The sequence below is a fragment of the Myotis daubentonii genome, chromosome 11 (assembly GCF_963259705.1).
Source record: "Myotis daubentonii chromosome 11, mMyoDau2.1, whole genome shotgun sequence".
NCBI lineage: Eukaryota > Metazoa > Chordata > Mammalia > Chiroptera > Vespertilionidae > Myotis > Myotis daubentonii.
Window position 1 is genome coordinate 14,076,582 of NC_081850.1, and position 27,771 is coordinate 14,104,352.

The following is a 27,771-nucleotide window of genomic DNA, read 5'->3' on the forward strand; positions in this document are numbered from 1 at the left end:
TCTTATGAATTTTCAGGTGTTTGCTTCCGATTCATTTTTCCCCCATTTACATAAAAGTCAGTTGGCACAGGAGTCTGTGTTGCTGCCCTAGTGGAATCTTCTCAAGGGATTTCTCACAGAGATATATGTGCTGGGAACCAAACTTAGATTTTAAAAATATATACAGAAGGTTCTGCAAAATACCATGGGAGTGCCCAGCTCATAATTCATTCCTATCACGCAAACACTTCTTTTCCAGCTAGGCTGACTCCTGGCCCAGCATTTACTCACCTGGAAACTGTACAAAGGGTACAGCATTGAAATGTGTACCTTCCTACAACCTAAGGACTCTCCTTCCTACACCTGAGTCCCTCAAAAGAAAGAAGGTAAAATTTTCAACAGCCTCCTTTTAGAAGTAGGGAAACGGTATGTGGCTATAGTGCAGCAGAGAGAATTACAGATGGCAGAGCCAGACCTGTTACTAGCATGTGCATCGGCTACATTTCTCATCTGCCAATCAGGGATACACAGCATGACCTCATTCACAGAGTCATGAGGAATAGTAAGAAGATGCACAGAAAGGCTCAGCACCATGTCTGGCATATAGATTATAACTATCATTTTATTATTAAGGGTTTGGTGTGTTTTTTTAATTCCTGCTGTTTGGTCTCAAAAATTATTCTATGAAAAAGCAAACTCTGGACCTGCCTAAGTAAAAAGAAGTAGTTTAAGTCAAAATGTGACAATTCTGTTACAAAGAAGAGAAGCAATTGTGCTTCAAAACTGGACAGAATTCGATCTCTTGTGAGAATGAGTCCACTGTTCCTCCCAGAAGGCTGCCTTTTAGGTAGAGTTGTTGAGGGCAGCATCTTTCCGGGCACCACTCAAACTCAGATGCCAGCTTCATCTACTGGAACAAAGGCGGCGAGGCAGACTGTGTGCAGGAAGGGAAAGCTCCTTCCTGGATTGTTTTAATCATTGCTCAAGCCATCACTTCATTTACATCCCTCTTATGCGTGGGCAGGGTCACATGTGGCAATGTACAGCCTGTGGGAAGGTCATTAATAACAATTCAGATAAAGGGAATGCTTCCCTTTTGGCAAGGGCATCGTAGATCAATTTGAGTTGAATGTGCCCAGTTCTGTTGGAATAATAAACTCTTTTGTAGTAGTAGAGCTACTATAAAATCCATACACTTGTACAACTGGAATGGGATTAAAGACAGGCAATTAATCTCTGCATTTTCTTATTGGGGAAATAGATTTTTAAACATAAGCTTTGTGTAATTTTTAAGTAATTTAGTAACTCGTGCTCTATTTGCTGGGTAAGAGATTTCTGTCCCAACTAAATCCAAAATGTTGTTAAAATGTCATAAATGTGTAATCAATCCATGGAAGCCCGATTTAATTACCTTTTACATTAACTTTGCACTTTAGAAATGGTGTCAGATCTAATCCCATTTGACCCAATGATGTAATGAGGATAGTCATTTTTGTGCCAACTGATGGATAAGGAAATGGAGGAAAGGAAAATGAAGGGTCTTACCCAGTTAGTGGCACAGCCAGATTACAACCCAAGTCTCCTACCTCAAAGTCCTAACAATCTATATAATAAAAACTCAGTGGTCGTAATGCTGTAATGACCAAAGACCGGTCAGGTGCCTTGACACTGCGTCCTGCGGCGCCGGCGGGACTTGACGCTGGGTCTGGGTCTCACGCGATTTTGCGGGCTGGGCCCCTAGTATCCCTATTAAAGGCTTTGCAAGTGGTATAAGCCATAGTAATGCCTTCCATCTCTCTGCATATGGACATGCTGCCTTTATTCTGTTGGCCCAGTGAAGAGAGCAATTTAGGTCTCATCAAACCACTAGCACAGCTAGAAATTGTCTGTGGTGGGAGTATTCACACCATGGAAATTATCAGTGAGTTAGGTTTCTGCCTATGCGCCATCATGATAACCAATGTAATGTAAATTCTGGAATCTACCACAAGGATTCTGACTTGGCAGACCCACCTCTGCCTCTTATCTACCCAGGTCCTTCCCCAGGAAGTAACCAATATTATCTTTGTGTTCTTCCAGGGCTATTCTAGTCATACAGAGGCAAAGATATATTTAAATTTTTTCTCCTATTTTACACAGATGTGGATCATTTTACATAAGCTCCTGAGGTGGTTCTGGGATAGGCAATGTGAGGGCGTTCAGTCAACTCTTCTAGAAAGGGTGTCAACTCCTCTAGAACAAACAGATTTCCATGGTAATCTGAACCAGCATTCTCAAACTTTAGTGTGGGTTGAAATTACCTCCAGGCTTGTTAGAGCACAGATTGCTGGGCCTCTGTGACCACAAAAACAGCAATATGTGGTCCTTACGAGATTGTGGACACTGTTCTAAGCATATACTAGTATATCTTGTTTGATGATTCTATGAGGTGGATACTATTATTATTTCATTTTACAGGGAAAATTGAGGAAGACAAGTTAAGTAACTTCCCCAAGTTCACTAATCCAGGTGGTAGGTGGTAAACCAAACTGACCCACAGTCTTAACCATCAGTCTGTGCTGCCTTCCAACCTTCAAGACACTTCCTTTCGAATCAGCAGCAGCAATTATGATTAAGAGCCTCTCTCTCTACATTTTCACCTTTCACTGTGCTTCCAAATGTGAACATGTAGTAACACAATAGATAAATATCTACTTTTTTAACAGAATAAAGTTTTATTTAAGATAGGCAAATATAATTTCTTTTGTTAGTTGTTAGTTTCTCCTGTAATGAATTTGAGATATTTCCAAGTCACTTGTAGCTCATTCCTCCGAAACAGTCTTATAAAATAAGGCACACCAGTATTTTGAACCCAACAACAACTGTTTAAGAATACAGTGGATTTGCTGCCACATTTGATCACAGAAAGTTTATATACAATAATATAAAGTATTGCCCAGACTCATATGCATGGAGCTATTTAATTTTAAAAAGTAGGATCCAGTTACTCTGTGTATTGGGTCCAACTCATACCAGATTTTCAAGAGTCAACAGTTACTTTTTCACAATTTTGTAAATGTGCTGACTCTACAGGTCAGCTAGATGGCTGTGGTGGGAGTATTTACACCGTGGAAATCAGCAACGGCTAGAAAACAGGCCTTTATTTTTCTTTGGATAACTGGTTGTTAAACATTTACCAGCATACCACTATTCAGTAGGTCTTGTATCCCAAACCAAATACACACGCTTTCCTTAACAGGGACTTTTAACGAGAAAGATAGTTGAAATAGTACATAACATTACTAAAATTGGCACATCAAATAGAATGTTAATCACAGTATTGACTTAACTTTAATGACTGAATTCTTGCCAGTAACCAAAAATGTGGATCAGACCCAAAAATTTACCTCTCAGCTATTAAGTATAGAAATAATTATTTCTGAAGTCAAAGCCCCTAAAGCTAAATGCATGATGAGAAAAAAGTGCTCCCATGTCCTCACTCTGATAGTCCTGAATGCAAATCACAAGTCTAGACATTCAATAACGCCTCTGGTAACAGAATGAGCAACGTGAAGTGTGTCTGGGGCAGGTCTGATAAGTTAGTATCATGCTTCTAAATCTCTCATTTTTTACTCTTGTCACAAGCCTTTCCTAAAAGCAAGTAGCATTTGGAATTTTCTAGCATGAAATAAGATTGGAAGTCACCCAATTAGGTTGAGATTATGCATACTGTTGGCCTGTTGACCCTCTCTTTCGGTAAAAGTGATAAGCAAGGAACTTCCTCTGCTCGCTTCAGTGATGGCTGCAGTTTCAACTTTTGAGTAAATGTCTTTGATGGTTATCTTAGTTGCTTACTCCATGTCTGTTAAACCCAGCTGTTGATGGTCAGTAATTTCATTTGGTAAACAGAGAATATAACACTTTGACCAGGAACTTTGAGTGCTGGGATAATCCCTGAGTGAAAGGGTGTAACTCCAGGTGGCAGTAACACACAGGGCCATGGTGACCAGCATTGTGAGTAGGGGGAGAAACAGGATTTTCAAGGGTTTTCAGGTTATCCCAATAGAACCTGCAGGCTTTGCTGACTCCAGATGGCTCTGTCCTATGTTTTCACAAGTTCCCATCGTTCTTCAAAACGACATTGAACCCTCAGCACTCAAAAAGCTGCCTGAAAGCTTTTCCTAAAGACCTGCATGACTCCCAATGAAAGTGCAGAGAAATAAAGGTCTTCATGTGGAGCTGTTTCCTCAGTCCCAGAGGAGTGCAGAGGAACCTGGGGCGGGTTGGGGGAGGGTATCACTTAGGATTCCAGCTCAGGACAGGCCCTTTCCTGAATCCCCACCATGGCAGCTTGGTACCCTCATCCTCTCAGGTCCAGAAAGGACAAAGCCAACTGTCTTTTCCAAGTTCTTTACTGTGTGTGTCCAAAGCAGCTGTGAGCGGTGTGGTAAGTCATCATATACCAATGGCAGCGAAAGTGTGGAAGGTGGTGAATGATTGACCACATTAGCGAGCGAAGTGAATCAATTACTCTCCATATAATGGCATCCTTTTTCCTTACTCATAAGTCTATTTGTGCTCTTGAGTAAAAGGGAAAAGGAAGGAGTTACTTCCACACATGTTATCTATGTCATGGCCCCACCCTCTGGGAATGCACCGCACAGCAGTACTACACTCTGTCTTCAAGGACACCTAGCGTCCCTTTTCAGAACTTCAGTCCCACAGAAGCTGCATCTGAGGCTGGGCTGCACCCTGTCCCCCTTCCATCCAGTGTGTCTTCCTGGGCAGTAATTGACCTTTCCTGTGGATGACTGCCCTCTAAATGCCTCAGAACGCCCATCTCACAGCTAACTCTTTGAGTCAGGGAGGGAGTCTCGCCTGCTCTGATGAGGTATGACTTCCTTAGAATAGTCTCCAATCTACACTGGGGTGGTCTACTGATCACCCGAGTCAGAATCGCCTGAGAGTCCTACTAAAAATGAAGACCCATGGGCACTTTCTGAATCTAATAAATCATAATTACACCCCTCCCTGCTCTGAGAAGGATTCCTGGATGCACTAAAATTGGAGACCTCCATGCTGTCAGTTAACACAGTTCTGTAGGGTGGTGTTCAAGGCAGTGTGGATGGGAGTGAGGGAATGAGAGCTCTGGTAAATTGAGGAGGAGCGTTCCAGGTAGAAAAATTGTTCTGATTTCTTCTCACAGCCTCAGTGCCATTCCATATGTAATACCCAAACATTGACTGGCATGAAAAACACAGGAAAGCCTTTTATTCCTTAAACTGGCCGAACTGGTGAAAAGATCTGGGGTTGGCGGTGATGTGAGTCCAAGTCACAAGGTTTCCATCACTGCGCATGTCAGTGAGTGTCATCCCAACCCTGCACTGGGAGGCACACAGAGGTTGTTTGAGGATGTTTAGGAGGATTTTTGAGAGGACAGAGAAAGGAGGATTGCCTTAAGGAGGGGAACCTTCTCTTGTTTGACAAACTTGCAGAAGGTCTGTCTTTCTTGTGGCCCAGGTTTCCCAAATGTTGCTGTTCTCATCAGACAGTTTTATCTAATTAACATCTATTTTTCACTTCTTTATGCAGTAATCAGCATTCAATTACCGGAACCCAGCTGCTGATGCTAAAAAGTACTGAAAAAATAAATTCATACATTAAATCCTTAGATGCCCTCAAAATCTCCTAAATCAAGATAAAGGAGTTTGATTCCTTAACTCCCCTCTCTTTCTTTCTCTCCTTTTTAAAAATATATTTTTATTGACTTCTGAGGGATAGGGAGAGGGATAGAGAGATAGAAACATCAGTGATGAGAAAGTATCATCAATCGGCTGCCTTCTGCATGCCCCCTACTGGGGATCAAGCCCACAACCCCAGCATATGCCCTGACCAGGAATCGAACCATGACCTCCTGGTTCATAGGTCGAAGTTCAACCACTGAGCCTTGCCAATTGGTCTTCCCCCTCTTTCTTTTATCTACATTCCTTAATTCCCTTTTTATAGGTCCTTTTGTGACTTTGGTTCCATTCCAGGACCTATTATTAAGGCCATACGAAAAGGGTCAAAGAAAAGAATAAAAACAACCATGAGCAGTAATAGAAGTTTCCATCTAAGGATAGTAAGAGACTTACACATTTACATATTGAATTTTTTTATTTGGTTTTAAGGAATCAAACTAATGTTGAAGAGCATTTTATTTAAAGTTAATATTCATGTATCTATTTGCTACAAAGAATTTTATCCTCCGGAGGAGAACTGTAGTCATCACTTTGCACATTCTTTGTGTTAGCTTTATGAGATATGGTCATTGAGATCCTTCCCCAAAGACCTTGCAAACTAACTCAACTAATGCTTAATCAAATGGCTAATTGTTTTGATAATGATTCATTTTTAAAAGGTCAAATGTTTAATTCTGTCAAATTACTTTCCATGTGCAGTATGTACATTTTATAACAATTTGGCCACCATAAATCTTTGTTTGAATAAGAGGAAGGGAAGGGAAGAGAGAGAAAGAAAGGAAGGAGGTGGAAAAGAAAGAGAAGACGGAGAGAGGGAGAACAAAAGGAAGAAAAGAAAGGAAAATGGAGGAAGGACAGAAGAGAAGAGAAAGATAGATTGTGGCTTTTTATAACTGATGTGAAAAATGTGGTGTAGATCTAGAACTTGGGGTGTGACTGCTATTTTAAGTCTAAAGAGAGGAGTGGAGAGCCAGGATTTGCTTAGGGCTTGCTTCCTATATGCCAACTATTTTATGTACTTCAGCTCATTAAAAAATGTTAAATAGTTGGAAGATATAAAATCCTTGACATTAAGAAACTGAGGCTCCCTGAGTTTACATGTCATGATTAACAGAGTTATTACCCGTTGCAAGATCAGACATTGGAGCCAGATATGATTGTCCAAAACGTCCTGTTCCCTTTCCATGTTATCTGTGGTTGTGCTTCTGTTTCCATAGCATACCATCATGTCTACGATTTCTCTTTTTTTAACTTGTCTTCAGCCACAGTTGACATACATTATCTTAGCGTAGTGAGCAGACATCTGTATATCTCAGGAGGTGATCAACCTGATAGGTCTAGTACCGATCTAGCACCACACATAGTTATTACAATATTATTGATTATAGTCCCTATGCTGCACTTTACATCCCCATGGATTTTTTATAACTGCAATTTTTACTTCTTAATCCCTTTCACCTTTTCACCCATTCTCCAACCCCCCCTCCCATCTGGCAACCATCAATTTATTTTCTGTATCTATGACTTAACTTCTGTGTTATTTGTTCACTGTGTTTTGTACATTCCACATATTAAGTGAAATCAAGTGATATTTATCTTTCTCTGTCTGACACTTCATTTAGCCTAATAGCCTCTAGGTCCACCCATGTTGCCACAAATGGTAAAATTTCATTCTTTTTTTATGACTGAGTAATATTCCATTGTATATGTGTACTACCTCTTTATCCATTTATCTATTAATGAACACTTCAGTTGATGTAAATAATGCTGGAATAAACATAGGAGTGCATATATCTTTTCAAATTAGTGTTGTGGATTTCTTCAGATAAATATCCAGAAGTGGAATTGCTGGGTCACATGGTAGCTCTGTGTGTAATTTTTTGAGGAACCTCCAAACTGTTTTCCATAGTGGCTGCACCAATTTCAATCCCACTAACAGTGCAGGAGGGCTTCCTTTTTTCCACATCCTCACCAACATTTGTTGATAATAGACATTCTGACACATGTGAGGTGATATCTCATTGTGATTTCAATTTTCATTTCCATGATGATTCGTGATGTGGAGCATCTTTTCATAGGTCTCTTGGCCATCTGTACACCCTTTTGGGTGAAATGTCTATTCAGGTCCTCTGCTCATTTTTATATTGGATTTTTTTGTTTTTTGGGGGATAAGTTATATGAGTTCCTTACATATTTGGGGTATTAACTTCTTATCAGATGTATCATTTTCTAATATCTCCTCTCATTCAGTAGTCTGTCTTTTTATTTTCTTGATGGTTTCCTTAGTTTGGTGTAGTCCCCTTTGTTTATTTTTATTTTGTTTTCCTCCCTGGAGGCTACATATACAAATAACATTGCTCAGAGTAATGCCAGAGAGTTACTGCTTATGTTTTCTTCTAGGAGTTTTATGGTTCAAGTCTTACATTGAGTCTCATCCATTTTGGGTTTATTTTTGTAGTATATGGTGTAAGAAAATGGTCTAGTTCTATTTTTTTGCAGGTATCTGTCCAGTCTTCCCAGCATCATTTACTGAAGAGACTGTCTTTATGCCACTGTATATTCTTGCCTCCTCTGACATGTATCAGTTGACCCTATAGACATGGGTTTATTTCTGGGCTTTCTATTCTGTTACATTGAGCTATGTGTCTGTTTTTATGCCAGTACCGTGCTGTTTTGATTACTATAACCTTGTAGTATATTTTGATGTCAGGTAGCATGATGCATCCACCTTTCTTCTTTCTCAAGAATGCTTTGGTGATTTTTTGCAATTCCATATAAATTTTAGGATTATTTTTTCTAGTTCTGAGAATTCCTTTGGTATTTTCATAGGGATTTTATTGAATTTATAGATTGCTTTGAGTAGTATGGACATTTTAATGATGTTAATTCTTCCAACCAATAAGCATGGTAAATCCTGCCATTTATTTCTGTCTTCTTCAATTTCTTATAGTTTGCTATGTATAGGTCTTTTACATTCTTAGTAAATTTATTCCTACGCATTTTATTCTTTTTGATGTAATTAGAAATGGGATTTTTTAAAAAATTATATTTCTTGACAATTGGTTGCTGACTCCAAGTCTTTGAACATGAACTCGGCTTCCAATTATTACATTGCTAACATGAAAATAGCACAGTCCACTGTAGAAGAGTTCTTACACTGAAGTTCATAACAAGGATTAAGTCAAAGGCAATATATTTCCTCTGGGGTTACTAGAATTCATAAGCATCACTCTTCACAGAAAAAAACAGAACCCTCAATTCAATGTTTTACTTGAGGTTAAAATGCAACACCTTACTGTTAGTCCTCTGGCTATCAAGATAACAAAACTCCCAAAAGGCAGGAGAATCTGCTCAATTCTGGCTCCAGACCTCTTGCTTGATGTCAGACAGTTTTCCCCTAAAACCTAGATTAATCAATTACCATAAAATAAATATATTTCCATCAGATTTACATTAAAAGCACTCAATTTTAAAACCAGCATCCAGGAGAATAGTTATAACAGAACCTGTGAACACAAGGATAACACCAGCCTATGAGTGTCACTAAGAAATTCTTTATGCTCCCAGGATAGTGGCCATATATCCTGCCTTGCCTGGGATGGTCAAGCTTTTCACCTGTTGCCCAAAATTATTTTGCAGAGTGCACCCACCCTTCACAGAAGTTTCCTAGTTTGCATGGTATATTCTATGGTCACTCCAATTAGAGAACACCTAGATCACCAGAGCAGGCACAAAGGTACCTCCGCCCCGTCTTGGGTTTTGCTATGCTGAGAGCATGCAATGTTAATACACTGGAAGACTTAGATAAAGCTAAAAAGCAATACATTATATAATAAATTCTGCCTGTATAATTTATAAAGTATGTTGAGAGAGAGAACTTCTTTGTTTCTCTGCTATGGCAGATCTGGAATTTTGCAAAGAATGGGCAGAGGAAGCATTAGGCAGTGGAGTCAATGACAGACCTGGGTTAGATCCTGCCACTTACTACATGAGTGGCCTTGATCTAGTTTCTGGGCTCTCCCTATGCCTTGATTGCATATTCTGATGAGGGTGTAGAAATGCTACCACCTACCACCCAGGGTTATTTTCACCAGAGTAAGTAAGGCTTTAGAGCCAGACAGACCTTAGTTTAAGACCGGTGGTTGACAGAGGGGAGGGGCGTTAGAGGCCGGGTGAAGGGATTAAGTAGTACAAATTGGTAGTTACAAGAGTCATGGGGATATAACGTACAGCATTGGGAATATAGTCAGTAATACTGTGAAAACTACATATGATGTCAAGTGGACATTGAAAATATCAGGGGGAACACTTTGTAAAGTATAAAATTGTCTTATCACTATGCTTGTTTACCTGAAACTAACACAAAATAATATTGAATGTCAGCTGCAATTGAAAAATAACATTTAAATTAAAAAAAATACTTTTTAAATCACACCTCTATCACCTCTATGCTACATGAGCTTGTACAAGTAAGTTTAACCTAGAGACAGTTTCCCCATCCGTAAATGTTAACAAGAACAATTCCTACCTCAAAAGAGGTTGTTTGAGGACTTTATAATGTAATGCATATAAAGTAAGCATGCCATAAATCTTTTATTATTCTAAAATATAATATTGGGAGATATTTAATAAGGCCCAGATATAATTTATATATGAAATGTAGTTAATATTGCCTTTATTTCTGGCCACACATTATAAGTTACCTATAGGCGTAGTTGAAATTAGTTTTCTTATCTGAAAACCTAACAGCTTTTACCTGGTTTTAAATACTTGGAAGGTTTCACATAAGCATAATGTGTGAATTATATCCCTGAAGTTGCTGAGTTAAGACTTCAAATGACATTGCTTCCTATAAAATGAAGTTAGAATTGCCAGAATCAGTTCTTTATGTAAGCTGTTTTTCACCTTCATTTTTAGGCGTGAAAATCTCAATTTGCTGAGCCATTTATTGGTGTGTTTTTTCAAGACAATTATCCAAATGAGGATAATTAGCATGTATATTGCATGAAGGTAAACATAACATTTAAAATAATGTGATTCCCTGTAATTCCAGAACTATTTACCAAAATACAAATAAACTGGCATATACAGGAGTGGACAAAAATAGTTTTACAGTTGTGAGCATGCAAAACAGTTTAATCTTGTATTTTTTTATTAATTATTTTTTCTATATTAACAATTGTAAACCTACCTTTGCCCACCTCTGTATATACAAGCTTCACTAATGTGTATGTATCTACTAGTATATGATATATAAAGTATATATATAGTTGTGTATATATATATATATATATATATATATATATATAGTCTCCAAAGAATGTCTACACACACTTAGAATAATTATAAAGGCAGTGTTTATTAAAATACATTTCATTTTCAAACTTGAGCTGTTTTGAGGGGACACATAGGTACCAACTCAAACTCACACACATACATGAATATATATACAGTTATCAGCCCTATGTATACATATTTTCAACTGAAAGAAATAAACCATGAAATTGAAATTAGGATTTGAATTATCTGTACCCTCATTAGAAATTACTCAATTGAAAGAAGACTGTATATGAATACTCTCTCTGCAGGGGTTGATGTCAAGCAATAAGATGAAAAGAGTTGCTGAAACTGCGTTGAGAGGAGAGTGCTAGGGGAAGAAGCTGGAAGTGGTAGCATGCTGAGTGTAGTCGAGGGGCTTCTGTGCAAGTGCCCATTCCAGCATTTGTTAGATAGTTGACTGGTTCTGTGTTGTTGCTCTGGTGGAATTCTGATAAATGATCAGAAGTGAAAGGTCCATTATATCAGTCTTTTATCTTTCCCAAAGTATGGGATCCATTCCAATGCGATACTCTGATTTTAGGAGGTACAAATTATTCATGCAGTTACACTGAAAAAAAAAAAAGAAGATAAAGCTATTCCTTTTCCAATTTACTGCCAACCTCTGATTGCAACGAGGAGAAAGACTGGGTTTTAACACTGCTTTAATCCTAGCCATTTTCCCAAATGGACAACAGTTCTCTTGTTCAGAGCCTTGGGAGGTGAGAATTTTTAGCCAGAACATAACCTTGCATATGTTTTTAAATTACTTTTCATTCTGATTTTTACTTTTTCAGAGTATTTAGGTTTTAAAAATGGAGTTGATTTTAAAATAATAATAGTTCAGGTGATACACAGATTCAACAAAAGTCATGACTGGTATCAAATGGCTGGCATTTGAAAACTGCTATTATTACTTAAGTATAAAGGATCACCACCTTTTTGCTTAAGGTGCTGTGTTGAGCGAGAGCACTGTTCTCCACCTTCCTTCTGCAGGACACAAATTGGCATTAAAAAGCACATTATCGTATGAAAAGGTACCGCACCGGTCAGACGGCTGAGGCTGATGTGCAGTTGCCTGTCTAGCACCCATGACTTGAGCCCTCCCTTTCCCATTGACTGACACTCCGCTTGTGGGCTGGAGGCACCACAGCTGGAACCTGCTATTCCAAAATGGCGCGTGGGTACCAACTCAGAGCATGGATTCTAGTAGAGCAGATAAGACGTGTGCATCCGGAGCATATGGTAGGGAACAGTAAGGTAGTGAAAGAGCTCTATACTATTCACAGGGAAGTAGAAATAGTATCCATAAAGGGGACTTACCTTCTGCCCTAACTTGGTGAAATGACAAATGAAATGAGAGATATGGCAGATCATGTCTGCATATTAGTTATCCACAAGGACAGAAGTTTACTGTGATTGAACATATTTTTATATTCTTTTTTCCCCCAAAATGAGTGTAGTATAATGTGCATTGAAAACATTTTTTAAAAAACGAACCGAAAAAAAGGACTGATAGACTAAATACACACTACTTGTGGCACAATTTAACATATTGATGTATTTTTACAGTCTTTTGTTTGATGTGGATGGTTATTTTTCACTTAATATTCATAATAGATGATACAAATGTATTTTAAAATTGCCATCCTTGCATCCCTTCCCCTTTAGAACCATTGGCTTATTCTCTATATCTATGGCTCTGTTTATATTATTTATTCACTTATTTTAAAAAAGTGAACTCATATGATATTTGTCTTTCTCTAATTTATTTCATGTAACATAATACCCTCTAGGTCCATCCATGTTGTTGAAAATGGCAAAATTTCATTTTTTTATTGCTGAATATTATTCCATCATATTTATGTACCACAACATTTTTAGCCATTCATCTACTGATGGACATTTAGGTTGCCTCCATATTTTGGCTATTACTAGTTACGCTGCAATGAACATAGGTGTGCATATATCTTTTTGAGTCACTGTTTTAGTTTCCTTTAAATACCCAGATATGGAATTGCTGGATCATATGGCAGCTCAATTTTAAATTTTTTGAGGAATCTTCATACTGTTTCCCATAGTGTCTACACTAATTTACAATTCCACCAATGGTGTAGGAGAGTTCCCTTTTCTTCACACCCTCATCAGCATTATTTGTTGATTTATTAATGATAACCATTCTGACAGGAGTGAGGTGTGTCTGTTCTGGTCTTCTGCCCATTTTTTAATCAGATTGTTATTTTGGTATTAAGTTGTATGAATTCTGTATTTGGATATTAACCACTTATCAGATGTTCATTTGTGAATTTCTCCTCCCATTCAGTAACTTGTCTTTTCACTTTAATAGTTTCCTTCATTGTGCAAAGGCTTTTTTGTTAAATGTAGTCTCATTTGTTTACTTTTTCTTTTGTGTCCATCCCTTGAGAAATATCCAAAAAGATATTACTAAGAGTGCTGTCAAAGAATTTACTTCCTGTGTTTTCCTGTTTCCTCCTAGGATGGGTATCATTTAAGGTCTAACATTTAAGTCTCCATTTTAAGCTTATTTTTTTTTATATGGTGTAAAAATAGGTACAAATTTATACCTTACTTTTTTCATGTAAAATTTTTCTGAGTTATTAAGTATCTCATAATCATAATTTTAATTCCTACATAATAGTTTAAGGAGTCACAGATAATGCAATTATTTCTCCATGCTAGACATTGCTTTTTGCTCTCAAGTAAACTCTGTCCAGTAAACAAGTTAATTATCCTATATAATAAAAGGGTGATATGCACTGACCACCAGGGGGCAGGCGCTCAATGCAGGCGCTGCCCCCTGGTGATAAGTGCACTCCCACAGCAGGGAGCGCCAATCAGCCGGGCTGACTACTGGTGAGCACAGTGGCAGCAGCACTAACAATGTCCAACTGCCAGCTTAGGCCCACTCCCCATGGGAAGCGGACCTAAGCCATCAGACATCCCCGAGGGCTCCCAAACTGCAAAAGGGCACAGGACGGGCTGAGGGACCACACACACACACACACACACAGTGCACGAATGTCATGCACTGGGCCTCTAGTATTATAATTATATTAATATAATTCACTTATTTACTGGACAGAGTTTTCCTACTAGATTATAAAGTGCCTTTACTCATTTCTATGTCCCAGCTTTCTTCTTTGATAGTTTTCCACTCTTTCATGGAGGGAATTCAAGCAATTAGTTTGTAGCCATTACTTTCTAAAAATAAGGGAAAGTCCCCAAATATCTTCTAAAGTTAGAGGCTGAAATCTGTTACGAGTGTCTTGGGATGTAAAGAATTACAAGTTCTTGCTTAGACAAATCCAGAGCCTCTTTACAACCTATCCCTAGGGTGAACTACATCAGGAGGTTTTATTTGTTATATCCTGTAAAACACTGTATGTTTCCTTCATTTCTTGTCTAAAAAGTAGCTCAAAAATGATAAAAATTTATATCACCTAGCCATCTAATAATGACTGAGTATGAATTAAGAACAGGCACATAAATGGGAACTTTAGGTGCAATTCTCTATCTAGCAAAGACAGAATTAGTTACATCAATAAATGCTAAAGTTGAAGCATTTTGTGGCAAGCTATTATGGTGTTTATTTCTATAACACGTAAAATAAAAAAGCTGAATGTAAAATTGCATCTGATGTTTTAGATAACTTTTCTAGATGCCTAAACCTTTATGGAATAACATAAATAATACAAGCTTAAATAGATCCATAATAATAGATATTTTATATCAATTTATGTTTATTTTGGCAGAGCAAACCTGACTACTTACCAAACCAGCTTTCTCTTCTTCATAGGTACATAGGTGTGCCCACATGACTGAGTTCTGGCTGATAAATATGAGCAGAAATTATGAGTGCTCTTGTCAGGTCTGATTCATGAAAAACTCCTGCCCATAGTCCTTTTTGTCTTTCTCCATGTGGAATGGAAAGGACTCTAATGATCTAGCAGAGGGAGAAGCTGCAAAATACATAGGCAGAAAAGACAAGAATAGGCACAAGTCCCTCCGTTTTCATGGAGCAGAACTAATAAACTACTGATTTAAGCCACTGAGATTTCAGACTTTATCTGTTACAAAAGCTGGCAGAAATTTCTATCTGTTCATTTCCAGAGTCTTCCAGATGGGATTTAAAACAGCTATCTTGTCTGAGCAGCTTTAAATAAGAAAGAAGCTAAAATGTCTAGGTGCCTTCAGCACCAAGTAATTAAAACCAGGTAATCTCCTGAGGGACTCATTCAGGCATACCCACACTTCAAAGAGTCCAGTTTGCTTAGAACAGTAGATAAAATGGAGGGATCTGAAGGGGAAACTACTTAACAGAATTCTCCTTCATTTGATCTTACTTTCCCAAGGAAAACTTACTAATCTTTTGAAAGAGAAGAGGTGGTTTTCTGTGCTCACACCTTTCACCTGGGTGGATCTTGAGGACTGAACAACAATTACCAAAAAAGGAAGATTATTTTTTTGTTTGTTTGTTCACTCCAAAGTGAGAAGCATATTTCAAAAACTCATTAACAGGAATGTTTGCCCTGAGTTATGGTTACCTCAGTTTTCTCCTTTGTACTATGAGATACTTAACAGACCTTACTATCTACCCAGACAGACTAACCCAGTGCCTCCAAGTTACCTAGGAGGTGACTACATCAGGAAAGGTTTTTAGTACTTCCTTCAACTAAGAGATTTGATGTCCAAGAGATACCATTTGCAACATTATGTTTCTCTAAATAAGATAATCAACATGTATAGAGCTCTGACTTTACATACATGTTTACATCTTATTCATTCTCAAAATAACCCTGTAGGATAGTTACTATTATTCTCATTTTAGAGGTAAGAAAACTGAGAATAAGAGAGGGTTAAGATTTAAACACATTTATATATAGTTGCATATCTATGCTCTTATCCAGTTACCTTATACTGCCCTCCAGATTTGGAGCATTGAATATCACATTTGTGAGGCCATCAGCATCTTATGCTAACTACCCTTTAAGTGATCATATTAATTTCAAAGAGACATCTCAAAGCTAGACAAAACTACTTTTATGTTTAAAAGGTTGAAGTAGAATTGGCAGACTCATGTCCAAGTATTTCCATGTAGGCCAAAAGGAGACCCAAAACTGTAGGACAGCAAATGATTTGCATTTCAAAGAGATCAAAATAAACACAAGAACAGAGGGCTCTCCAGTTCCGGGAGAGATTAAACAGAAACTATTAATGAAAGACTTAGGACAAGCTTTGATAATTGCTCACTAGTCCCTTGAGTACAAAATAAACTCCATGTTTTGAAATACAGTCCAGGGGAAAGCTTGTTTGGAACCATGAATAAGACACCACAGCATAGACCAGGGGGAAGATGAGGAAATTTTAGGTTCTTCTCTATATTTAAAAGGATGCACTACTATAAAAATTGTGGGGTTTTTTTAAATAGTTACATTTGCTATCTATTTGAGATGAGATGTATTCGTGATAATGTATAAGAAAGGATGGGATAAGTACAGGGAAAAGGTTTGAGCTCTGCCTTTGAAGTAAAAAAACAAAAAAAAAAACCACATAGAAATACAGTGGGGCATTGACTTACGAGTGTCCCGACTAATGAGCTTTTCGAGATACGAGCCGTCTCTCGGCCGATTTTTGGCTTTGAGTTGCGAGCTAAAATTCGGGTTATGAGCCAGCTTCAGATACCCCACCGCTAGTTGGCGCAGCAAACATCACAGTGAACACCACAACATCAGCCCAGCATCACGTGTCTCGTTCACTTTTTGATTTGATATATGAGTAATGTGAGTTACGAGCTCCGTCACGGAACGAATTAAACTCGTAAGTCAAGGCCCCACTGTACTGGCTCCATTACTGACACAGGCTAACCTTAGAAAAATGACTCAACAGGCAAGAAGAGTGCTTCCCCCTTCTCCTGAAGACAAGTGCTTCACCAGGACGTGTGGAATCTTTCAGAGTCTTCCGCTCTAGTCAAGGGCACGTCATGACTTCTGTGTGGCTTCTCCCTGGAAAACCTAGAGAACAAATGTTAGGCTAGTTAGCCTGTTTTGTGGTAAAGGAAGCTGCTGTTGTATTACGACTATTCTGCACTGACAAAGGTTTCCTGGGCAAATGAGTGCTCCCCATGCCAAATGAGGGCAGCATGCATGCAAGAGCCAGTAAGGGTTATCAAAGGTCCTTTCCATAATCTCCCCTTGAGGGGCCTCAGCAAATACAGCAAATATTAGCTGGAAGTGAATATTCCGGGAATCACTACTCAACAAACCAGAACAGAGAACTACCAGATCAAGGGAACTACCAATGAGACATCCCTTGATTGTGGGTCCCAAAGAGCCCCAGAAATTGCCCCATAAAAGGAATCAGTTTTAAAATCTGCTATTCCCAGAGAACACTAAGTTATCTATGACAGTTCTAGTCTAAATAAGACTTTTCTGGTCTCCTTACCTCTCAATAAATTATAAAGGGACAATAGAGGGGGGAGGAGGTTAAGATCCTATTTGACTACATCTGTGACTCCTGCTTGTTCAATTTACTAGTTGTATGACCAATTTATGGCAATTTCACTGCATTAAAATACATGAAGAGCTAATTTCATACAGATAGACTCTAGCATTATCTATATAGGCTTCTAACTAGATGATAATTGCAAGCATTTAATAGTCTCTCCAAGAAACTAGAAATCAAAATGCCATCTTCAGGTATTTACAGAAATGTTAATCTGCATATGGTTAATTAAGAGTTATCTACGGTGGTAGATAACTGCTTTCCTATCTGCATGAGCCACTGAGTCATTTTATCATTGTATTTGTAAGTTTTGTTTTAAAAATAATTTCACAATAATATAAAACCTATTGGGTGCTCTGCAAATCTGGTTTCATGTTGGCTATTTCCACCTTAAATGTTCTTCAAGTTGAGCCTTAAGATTGAAAGTTTCCATTCCCTCCTTACCAAAATGAGTAAAGCAAAAAGGATAAAAATACAATGCTTTGGAGGATTACTTGGAATCATATAGAAAGATAAACTTTATTCTGTAGAAAAACAGTTCAAATCTAATGTTTCCTGCCAGGTAGGGGACTTTGCGGTTCAATCTCAAGTTCATTGGGTCCTTCAATGAACCTGGTGACGCAAGACTTGCTCACATGAAAATGGATTTCTCTTAGTTTTCAAATGTTTTATGCAACTTTCACAACTCTTCATTATCTAACTTAGGCACAGACCAGTAATTCTGAGTTTACAGTTTAGACACCTGGAAGTTATAACCTCAGATGTGTTTTAGACACCTTTATTCATTAAATCATTTCTTTTACTTTTCCCCCCCTCATCACCCACCTCTCTCCATTTGAGAAATAACTTTACTGGGGGGAAAATACTAGATTTCTGTGCTATTCATTTATTGTTTTGTGCCCTTGTTCTGTTGCTATCAGAGAACTAAATTAATCATCGAATTCCCAGGCTAAGCAATTTATCATTATCTTATCCATCAAAGCAGTTGTTTCTCTTCTAAACTTTCTTTTTAAACAGCATATAACCATCATCTCTTTCCTTTCGTGTGTTTTTTAAAATAGTGGCTGGCTGAAATTCTTCATTTCTCCTCCAGTCTAACAATCTATTTCTCTCTATCACCGTGTCACCCATTTGAGGGCCTCCTTCTGCAGTGTCCCCCTACTCAGTCCCCAGAGGAAGTCTATGTCTTTCTTTGGCACACATTCTGTCTTACTGGATATTGCTTCATTATCTCATAAAATTTTAAAGATGGCAGCTATTATTTATGTGCTAAGCATCTGAAATATACCACCTGTGATCTTTTCTGCTTTATTTTCACAAATCAACGGGAAATGATGAGAAATATTGATGGTGAATATCAATGTATTAGCCTACCCATGTCCCACAGCTACCAAATGTCAAAATCAGAATTTGAGCCAGGTATTTCTGAGTCCAAATGTTTGCTATTTTCTATTCTTTCATATTGCTTCTTTAAATCTACTTTCTGAAGTTTTTGTCTGTGTTTCTTTCACTAATAGAATGGACTACAAATACCTCACTCACAAAAAGCATAAGTATGAAACTATCCAACTTCACATAGTAATCATTGTGCCTGAGCATCCCTTTGATCAGAAGCAATGGAGAGTCCCTTGTCAGATCCCTACAGATTGTAGTTTCCTGCTTTATTCTTAATGAAACGAAGTTCAACTTGTCAAACCTTGGTCACAGTTGGACATTATGAGAAAACTTTGATTGTACAACTTCTACTGACAGTGAAAGTTAAATGGAGCCAGCAGTTTGCCCTTCTGAACTAAAACTGAGATATATTTGTGCTGAGAATAATAAAGCACAACCTTCCTACACAGTTTCTAAACTATATCAAAGAGCTATGATGAGATATGGCCCACGTTTATCTACTTCTGCCTAGCTGAGACAGGAGTAGAATGGCAGAGGTATTCCAGATCCTCAAGGAGCCTGTCTGCTGCCTGCTTACTGAGTACTTACCCATCCTTCTTTGTAATTTTCCTTCACTTTGGAACCAAAATAACCAATTTTAAGAGGAAAAAATAACGCAAGATACTATCCAGCTAAGTTGAGCTTCTTTCTGGTTAAGTTGCAGCCATGATTGGATTAGATGCTGTCATTTCCATGTTAGATATACTCGGGGACAGATTAAGTGACTTATGCAAGACAATAACCTTTCCCTAAACCACAACTAAAGTAGGATGCCAGCTATCTCCTTACCTAACTAGTGATGTGTAGCTTGAACAAATACTGTCAGAAAAGACTTTTCACTCCAGTGGGATCTTTTAAAAATAGCTTCTTCTTCACCGTCAATTTAAAATAAACTGAAATGCACAGTGTGTAATAAAACTTCTATATTGAATGTAGAGTCATATAATTATAATAGGAAAAATAGTTTTTCCTGCCCTACCAAAGAAATACCAAAGAGTATTTGAAACGTATTATTTTAAGAAGTATAAAATCATTAATCTGCCTAGGGAACCCACACCTCTTGGCCCAGTGATAGACAGATAGAAGGGAACCAGAAATTCCAGATTTTGTTACTGCTATTAAGCTTGCCATCTCAGTGAATGACTAGGTCCCATCCACTTGACAAAAGGCTCGAAATCATCTTTGCCTCTTTCTCTCCTCACAGCCAATCCTTAACTAAAGCATTTCTATTCTGCTTCAAAACGTCTCTGGAATCTGTCCATTTACCCAAGCCTACTTCTATGACCCTGATCGAGAGCACTTTTATTCTGGCTTGAATTAAAGCAACAGATTTCTGAGTTTCCAGCCTCATGTTTTTCTCTCCTGCAAGTCTATATTTTTATTTCCACAGTGAGATTAATCTTCCCAAAATGTAAATCTGATCATATCGCTCCTTTCATAAAACACTTTAATGGCTGGTCATTGCCCTCAGGATAAAGTGCAAACAGCTTATCACAGTTTACATACCCCTCATAAATCATTCCCCTAATTATCTTTTAGCCTCTACTCTCTCCTGTTTTGCTCCAACCATTCTGGACTACTTTAATCCTCCCATCACAGCATGTTCCCCTAGATTTCCTTGTCTTTGCACATACTGTTCACTTTGCCTAGAACACACATCTCACTCCACCAGGATAGAGAGGAGGGATGAATGGAAATATATTGCTGCAGGGCTACAATATATTTTCCTTGAAGCAATTTGTAAGTTTTATTACAATCTACTTAATTAAAGATGTATACCATAATGCCTAGAGAAACAAAATTAATGTAAGTAAATATATAGGAAATTAAAGGAGAAATTGAAATGTAACACTAAAAAAATAATTGATTCAAATAATCTATAATAATAAAAGCATAATATGCAAATAGACCAAATGGCTGAATGACTGTCCAGACGAAGCCAGGGCTGTGAAGACCTACTCTTGCACGAATTTCATGCATCAGGCCTCTAGTAAGACAATAAAGGAGAAAGAAAGGAATAAAAATATTCAAGAAACAAATAGACAACAAATAAAATGGAAAAATCAAGTGAAACTATATTAGTAATTATATTTAGTTTAAATGGACAAAGCAATCTTACAAAAGGCAGAGATTGTAAAGACCATCAGACTGATTCAGAAGCAAGAAGTAGCCACGTGCTGCATATAAGAGAAGCTCTCTACAAAGACAAATCTGTTGAAAGTAAAAGGATGGAAAAAGGTATACCATGAAAACATGAAGCTTAAGACAGCCAGAGTGGATATCTCAATCATTCAAAATAACCTGCAGACAAGGAGTATTACCAGACACAGGATGGACTCTTTCCAGTGATAAAAGATCAATACATTAGAAGTTGATCATGTGCTTAATAGCAGAGCTTCAAAATACATGAAACAAAAACCTACAACATTTAGGAAAATATAGACAAATTTACCTTCATAGTTATAGATTTTAACAGGTATCTCTTAGAATAACTTTGAAAAGGTTACTTAAACCTTGGAAAATCTTGACAATACAATCAACCCTATTAATCAACCCTATTAATGCTTTCTACAGGCCAAACAGCACCCCAAACAGCAAATACATCTCTATTTCAAGTGCACATGGAATGGTCACCGAGATTGATTTCAGAAGATTGAAATTTTGCAGAGTATGTTCTCTGACCACAACAGAATTAAATTAGAAATTAAAAATAACATTATAGAAAAGACTTAAATACTTGGAAATAAGGTAACTCAGTTCCCAAACCATCCATGATTCAAAAAAGAAAGCACAAATTAGAAAAATGTTTTGGCTAGAATAATTTTTAAAATATATATTAAAGTTTGTTAAATGCATGGAGGATATTTATAGTTTTAAAAGCTTATACTAGAGAAAAAAATCGATGATATAAGGTCCTGCCTTAGAAAAATAAATAAAAAGAACAAACTAAACCCAGAAGAACCTGCACCAAACATCTATGTATTTGAGTTACATTATTTCCTTATGATACATTCCTAGGGGAAAAAAGGTTCATGAGATTTACTCACTTTTGGAGGTGATAGATATAATATTGCATAAACCATGTTGATGATTTCACAGATGTATGTTTATCTCCAAACTCAAGTTACATGCATTAAATATGTACAGCTTTTTATATGTCAATCATACCTCTATAAAGTGTTTATAACAAATTTTTAAAAATTTTTAACAAGGACAAAAAGTGAATCAAAGAGATTAACATGTTTAACATTGATATATTTAAAGTCAATATATTAACTAACCTCATTGTTGTATCTGAAGCTCCATAAGGTTGTACCAGTTTGTATTCCTTCTCTCAGTTCCTTCTGCGCTTGTTAATGCTGAGTAAAAATAATTATTGAACTTTGTCAATCTGACAGGCAACAATGATATACCCCTGTTGTTTAATTTGAATTTCTTTGCTTACTAGTGAAGTTTTTATCTTTTTAGATATTAGCTGCTTTTAGTTTTTATTACTTTAAGCTCTTTCCCTTAGTATTAAATAAATAGCTCTTAATAATATCTTTAAACTATTATGAATCTAAAATGTATTATTTAGTTCAGTTAGGTTGCCTTTGTGTATGTTGTTTATTTCCTCATCTGTTAATTTTTAAATGCATAAAATTGAACAGGTGGGGTTTTTTTCATGATTTCTAGTTTAGTTATAGAAAATGCATTTCAACTCTATTATAAAATTATTAAGCTTTCTTCTTATATTTTTATTCTAAACTTACCTGGAATTTATTTTAGTGACGTTTATGTGCAACTTTTTCCACTCAATATCTAGTCAAGTATAGCCAATAATTTTACTTTTCTCACTGAATTAAAGTGCCACCTTTCACATACACTGACTTTTCAAATATATTTAGATATAATTCCTGATGTTTCTGTCTCATTCACTGTATATATTTGTATCATTATCATGCTGCTTTATTATAGTTTTAGAAGTTATATTTAAATATCTTATAGGGTAAGTCTGTTTTTATTAGTTTCTAATTATTCTCATATTTATATTCTTCAAAATAAACTTTAGAATTTTTCAAGTCCAAAAAGTAATCTTTGTTAGACGTATATCTATCTAACATCAAATCTTTCTATTAAAATATATAGTATATCCTCCTTTGGTAAGCTTTGATTAGTTCTGTGTATTTCTTGTTAAGTTAATTCTAAGGAATTTGTGTGATTTTTTCCCCTAGAGATTCTGTGACTGGAATTATTTTTTTACAATAATATTTTATGTTTTATATAATGTGAAAAAAACAATTAAATTTTATAACATGTTGATTTACTTAATCCTCCTATTTGTTAGAATTTTTTAATTAATTTTCTTTAGTTTTCAAGGCAGACATTAATTTGATCTACAAACAAAAGTTTTATCACATCTTTTTCAATAACTAGAACTCATATCCTATCTAATAATAGACAAACAGGGTAATTGACTGTACCTTTGCTACGCCTCCCATTGGCTAATCAGCACAATATGCAAATTAAATGCCAACAAAGATGGCAGTTAATTTGCATATGTAGGCTCCAAGCAGCGGGACCAAGACTGAAGGCGAGCCAGATCTGTGAAGACAGACGATGGAAGGCGGCTCCGGCCGGAGCGAAGGCCTGGGTCCCGGGTGCCGGAGGGAAACCGGTGCCGGCAGCCAGGAGAAAGGAAGGCCTATTGCACGAATTTCTTCGTGCAACAGACCTCTAGTTCTCATATAATTGATTTTGCTAGCACTTTCTGTATCTTTACCTTGTTTCTACATTTTGGCAATATTTTTCTAGTTAGTTATTCACCATTCAGGTTGATCCTGGTTTTTATTTATGGACAATTTGTTTAGATGTAGAGAGATATATCTGCACATAGACAGAGACATATATGTAAACATTGTGATTGGAGACCTGTACTTTTATTAATTGTTCTTTTACAATTCAGGAGTAGACACTGAAGCTTATCAAATACTTTTTTATCTAAAAATATTGCTTTAGAGTTGTTACACCTAAGGTAATGTGTTTATGGGGTTAAGTGTAGCCCGGGGAACCCAGGCTGAAAAGCACAGCTCAACAACACACCTCTTGTTACTCATGTCTGTTTAAGTATCTGCAGTTAAAGCATGCTCACTTCTGAGCTCATTTGATATCTCTTTGATTTCAGTTTACAGGTTCACTGGATTTGAACTTGAATATGAAAGAACGATAGCTCATTTATTATTTAAAAACATTTTTCTTAAAATGATGACTCTTCCCACTCTTCAGTATTGAACCTCAAAACTTAAGTAAACATTTTCATCATCATCCCTATGTTGGTGCCTTGTCCTGATGACAAACACAAAGAATACACAGAGATGTTGAGGATCTTTTTGTTTATCTCAAAAAAGGAGATCCTTTCATACATCAAAGTTACTGAATTCTGAAAGAAGTATACTTTCTAATTAAACGTTCTTTTTTTAAAGTTAAAGAACACATTCTATATGTAAAGGAAAGTCTCAAGCTCTTACCCAGGATGTAGACTTTGTTTGGTCTTTGACCCTGTGGCCTGGTGTTGTATGGAGCTTCTGTTGGCATCTTTTCAAACTCAGGACAACGTCCCAAACAGGAGAGGTGCAGACAGATTCACACTGAACCGGTTTTCTCTGAGTCACTCCCTGCTTTAGTTGTTTGAGTTCAAAATAGAGCCTTTTAGAAAATATATGTGGTTTTGCCTCACAGTCTATGCAGGACAGTGTACAGTCTCTAATAGTTTTCAAATACTGTAATTGTCCTAACTGTAGGAAGCTACTATTACCACCATTACCTCCATGTTTTAGCCAAGAAAGCTGATTGCAGGGAGGTGAGAAGCTTATCCGAGAGCATGCTGCTAATGTTGGAGGCTCTCAGATTTCGGTTCAGCTCTACGTGATGCCAAACCCTGCGTCCTTTCCACTGTACTTCTGCCTTTTTCTTTCCCTTTACCTTTCCATGTGCTGACCCACCTTTTCTTTTCTCTTCTGCCGCTTCCCCTGCAGGCCCGTGACCAAGGCGTAGACTAAGAGGTGGAGTCATGCTTCACCCGGCCATATCATGTTGGCAGCCGTTCCTGGGTCTGGCTGTGGTGTTCATCTTCATGGGGTCCACCATCGGCTGCCCTGCTCGCTGTGAGTGCTCCGCCCAGAACAAATCTGTTAGCTGCCACAGGAGGCGACTGATCGCCATCCCGGAGGGCATCCCCATCGAGACCAAAATCTTGGACCTCAGCAAGAACAGACTGAAAAGCGTCAACCCTGAAGAATTCCTATCATATCCTCTCCTCGAGGAGATAGACCTGAGTGACAACATCATCGCCAATGTGGAGCCAGGAGCATTTAACAATCTCTTCAACCTGCGTTCCCTCCGCCTGAAAGGCAATCGCCTGAAGTTGGTCCCCTTGGGGGTATTCACGGGGCTGTCCAACCTCACCAAGCTGGACATCAGTGAGAATAAGATTGTCATCTTACTGGACTACATGTTCCAGGACCTGCATAACCTGAAGTCTCTGGAGGTGGGGGACAATGATCTGGTTTATATATCACACAGGGCCTTCAGTGGGCTGCTTAGCTTGGAGCAGCTCACCCTGGAGAAGTGCAACCTCACCGCGGTACCAACAGAAGCCCTCTCCCACCTCCACAGCCTCGTGAGCCTGCATCTGAAGCATCTCAATATCAACACTATGCCTGTGTATGCCTTTAAAAGATTGTTCCACCTGAAGCACCTGGAGATTGACTATTGGCCTTTACTGGATATGATGCCTGCCAATAGCCTCTATGGTCTCAACCTCACCTCTCTCTCGATCACCAATACCAACCTGTCCACCGTGCCCTTCCTGGCCTTTAAACACCTGGTCTACCTGACCCACCTTAACCTCTCCTACAACCCCATCAGCACTATCGAAGCAGGGATGTTCTCTGACCTGATCCGCCTTCAGGAGCTTCACATAGTGGGGGCCCAGCTCCGTACCATTGAGCCACACTCCTTCCAAGGGCTCCGCTTCCTTCGCGTGCTCAATGTGTCTCAGAACCTACTGGAAACTTTGGAAGAGAATGCCTTCTCCTCCCCTAGGGCTTTGGAGGTCCTGAGCATTAACAACAACCCCCTGGCCTGCGACTGCCGCCTCCTCTGGATCCTGCAGCGGCACCCCACCCTGCAGTTTGGCGGCCAGCAGCCCATGTGTGCTGGCCCAGACACCATCCGTGAGCGGTCCTTCCAGGATTTCCACAGCACTGCCCTCTCTTTTTACTTTACCTGCAAAAAACCCAAAATCCGTGAGAAGAAGTTGCAGCACCTGCTAGTGGAGGAAGGGCAGACGGTCCAGTTAGAATGCAGTGCGGACGGGGACCCTCAGCCTGTGATTTCCTGGGTGACGCCGCGAAGGCGTTTTATCACCGCCAAGTCCAATGGCAGAGCTACCGTGTTGGGTGACGGCACCTTGGAAATCCGCTTTGCCCAGGACCAAGACAGTGGGATGTACGTTTGCATTGCCAGCAACGCTGCTGGGAACGACACCTACACAGCCTCCCTGACTGTGAAAGGATTCACTTCAGACCGCTTCCTTTATGCCAACAGGACCCCTATGTACATGACCGACTCCAATGACACCCTGTCCAATGGCACCAACGCCAATACCTTTTCCCTGGACCTGAAAACAATACTGGTGTCTACAGCCATGGGCTGTTTCACATTCCTGGGTGTGGTTTTATTTTGTTTTCTCCTCCTTTTTGTATGGAGCCGAGGGAAAGGCAAGCACAAAAACAGCATTGACCTTGAGTATGTGCCCCGAAAAAACAATGGTGCTGTTGTGGAAGGGGAGGTGGCTGGACCCAGGCGGTTCAACATGAAAATGATCTGAGGGTCTGCCACTCACACTTGTGTCTGTGTCCTTGTCCGTAACCAGCAGGACAACCTGGCGCAGTCAATTACTAGGTTGAAAGGCAGCTTAGTGCAGCTGGCCCTGTGTCAAAGCAGGGGCCGTGGAAGCAGGAGGACTGCTTAATGGAGACGCTCCACCTAGAGGCAGGCAGGCTGGTGTCAAGGCCCTTCACACAGTGGGATACTAATTGTTTGCATTGCAAATATTGGCATTCTGGGGATCTCAGTAAGGAACCTGAACCTTGGCTCATGCTCCTGGACGGTTATTCAACATTTTCTACCACTGCAGAAACAAAAGAAAAAATTAAGAGGAACAACCTACAATGTAGGATTTACATATTCAAAAGACACATTTGTCTAAAATATACTCTACCGAAAAATTTGTATCTATGATTATCCTTTATTAAGTCCTTGCATCATACCATATTGTTGGTTCGACGCCACAAAGAAATCAATATATTCTTTACTCTTCCCTTTTTTTTGAAACATATATGCTGTATATGTTTTAAAGCAATATGAATGAGAGGTTGTGCTTTTACTCACCACTATAGATCCAAGTGTGATTTCACCTTCCTTTACATCCAGATAACCCTGAGACCAGATCCCCGGAGTTGTGGGTGGAGATGTGTTGAAAGATGCATTTGTCTGATGTAGGGTGCCAAGAAATAGGACCCAAGGCAAAAACTGCTCAACTCTGTCAACTTCTGTTACTATAAATAAAGGCATGTGCCTAGTTTTGATACAGAATGGAATATTTTTTATACTTGTGATATCACACTGGACCAGTTTACTGTAACCAAGCCCTTGGTTTCTCCAGGAGCTGGTAGGCCACTAGTTGTACCTGTAAAATGAAGGTAGGTGGTAAGAATGAAAACAATCCATTCAATGACAACTTGACATTTCTTCCATC

General features: G+C 38.4%; 1 protein-coding gene across 1 annotated transcript; it reads left to right on the forward strand.

The window, feature by feature from the left end:
• Positions 1-24,995: 24,995 nt before the first annotated feature.
• On the forward strand, positions 24,996-27,543 carry LINGO2 (leucine rich repeat and Ig domain containing 2). The gene has a single exon (XM_059658734.1). It carries the CDS (start codon positions 25,021-25,023, stop codon positions 26,839-26,841), a length of 1,821 nt encoding a protein of 606 aa, XP_059514717.1. The 5' UTR covers positions 24,996-25,020; the 3' UTR covers positions 26,842-27,543.
• The last annotated feature ends 228 nt before the right edge of the window (positions 27,544-27,771 follow it).

Coding starts and splice junctions, on each gene's coding strand:
- LINGO2 (XM_059658734.1), top strand. CDS start 25,021: ATGCTTCACCCGGCCATATCATGTTGGCAGCCGTTCCTGGGTCTGGCT.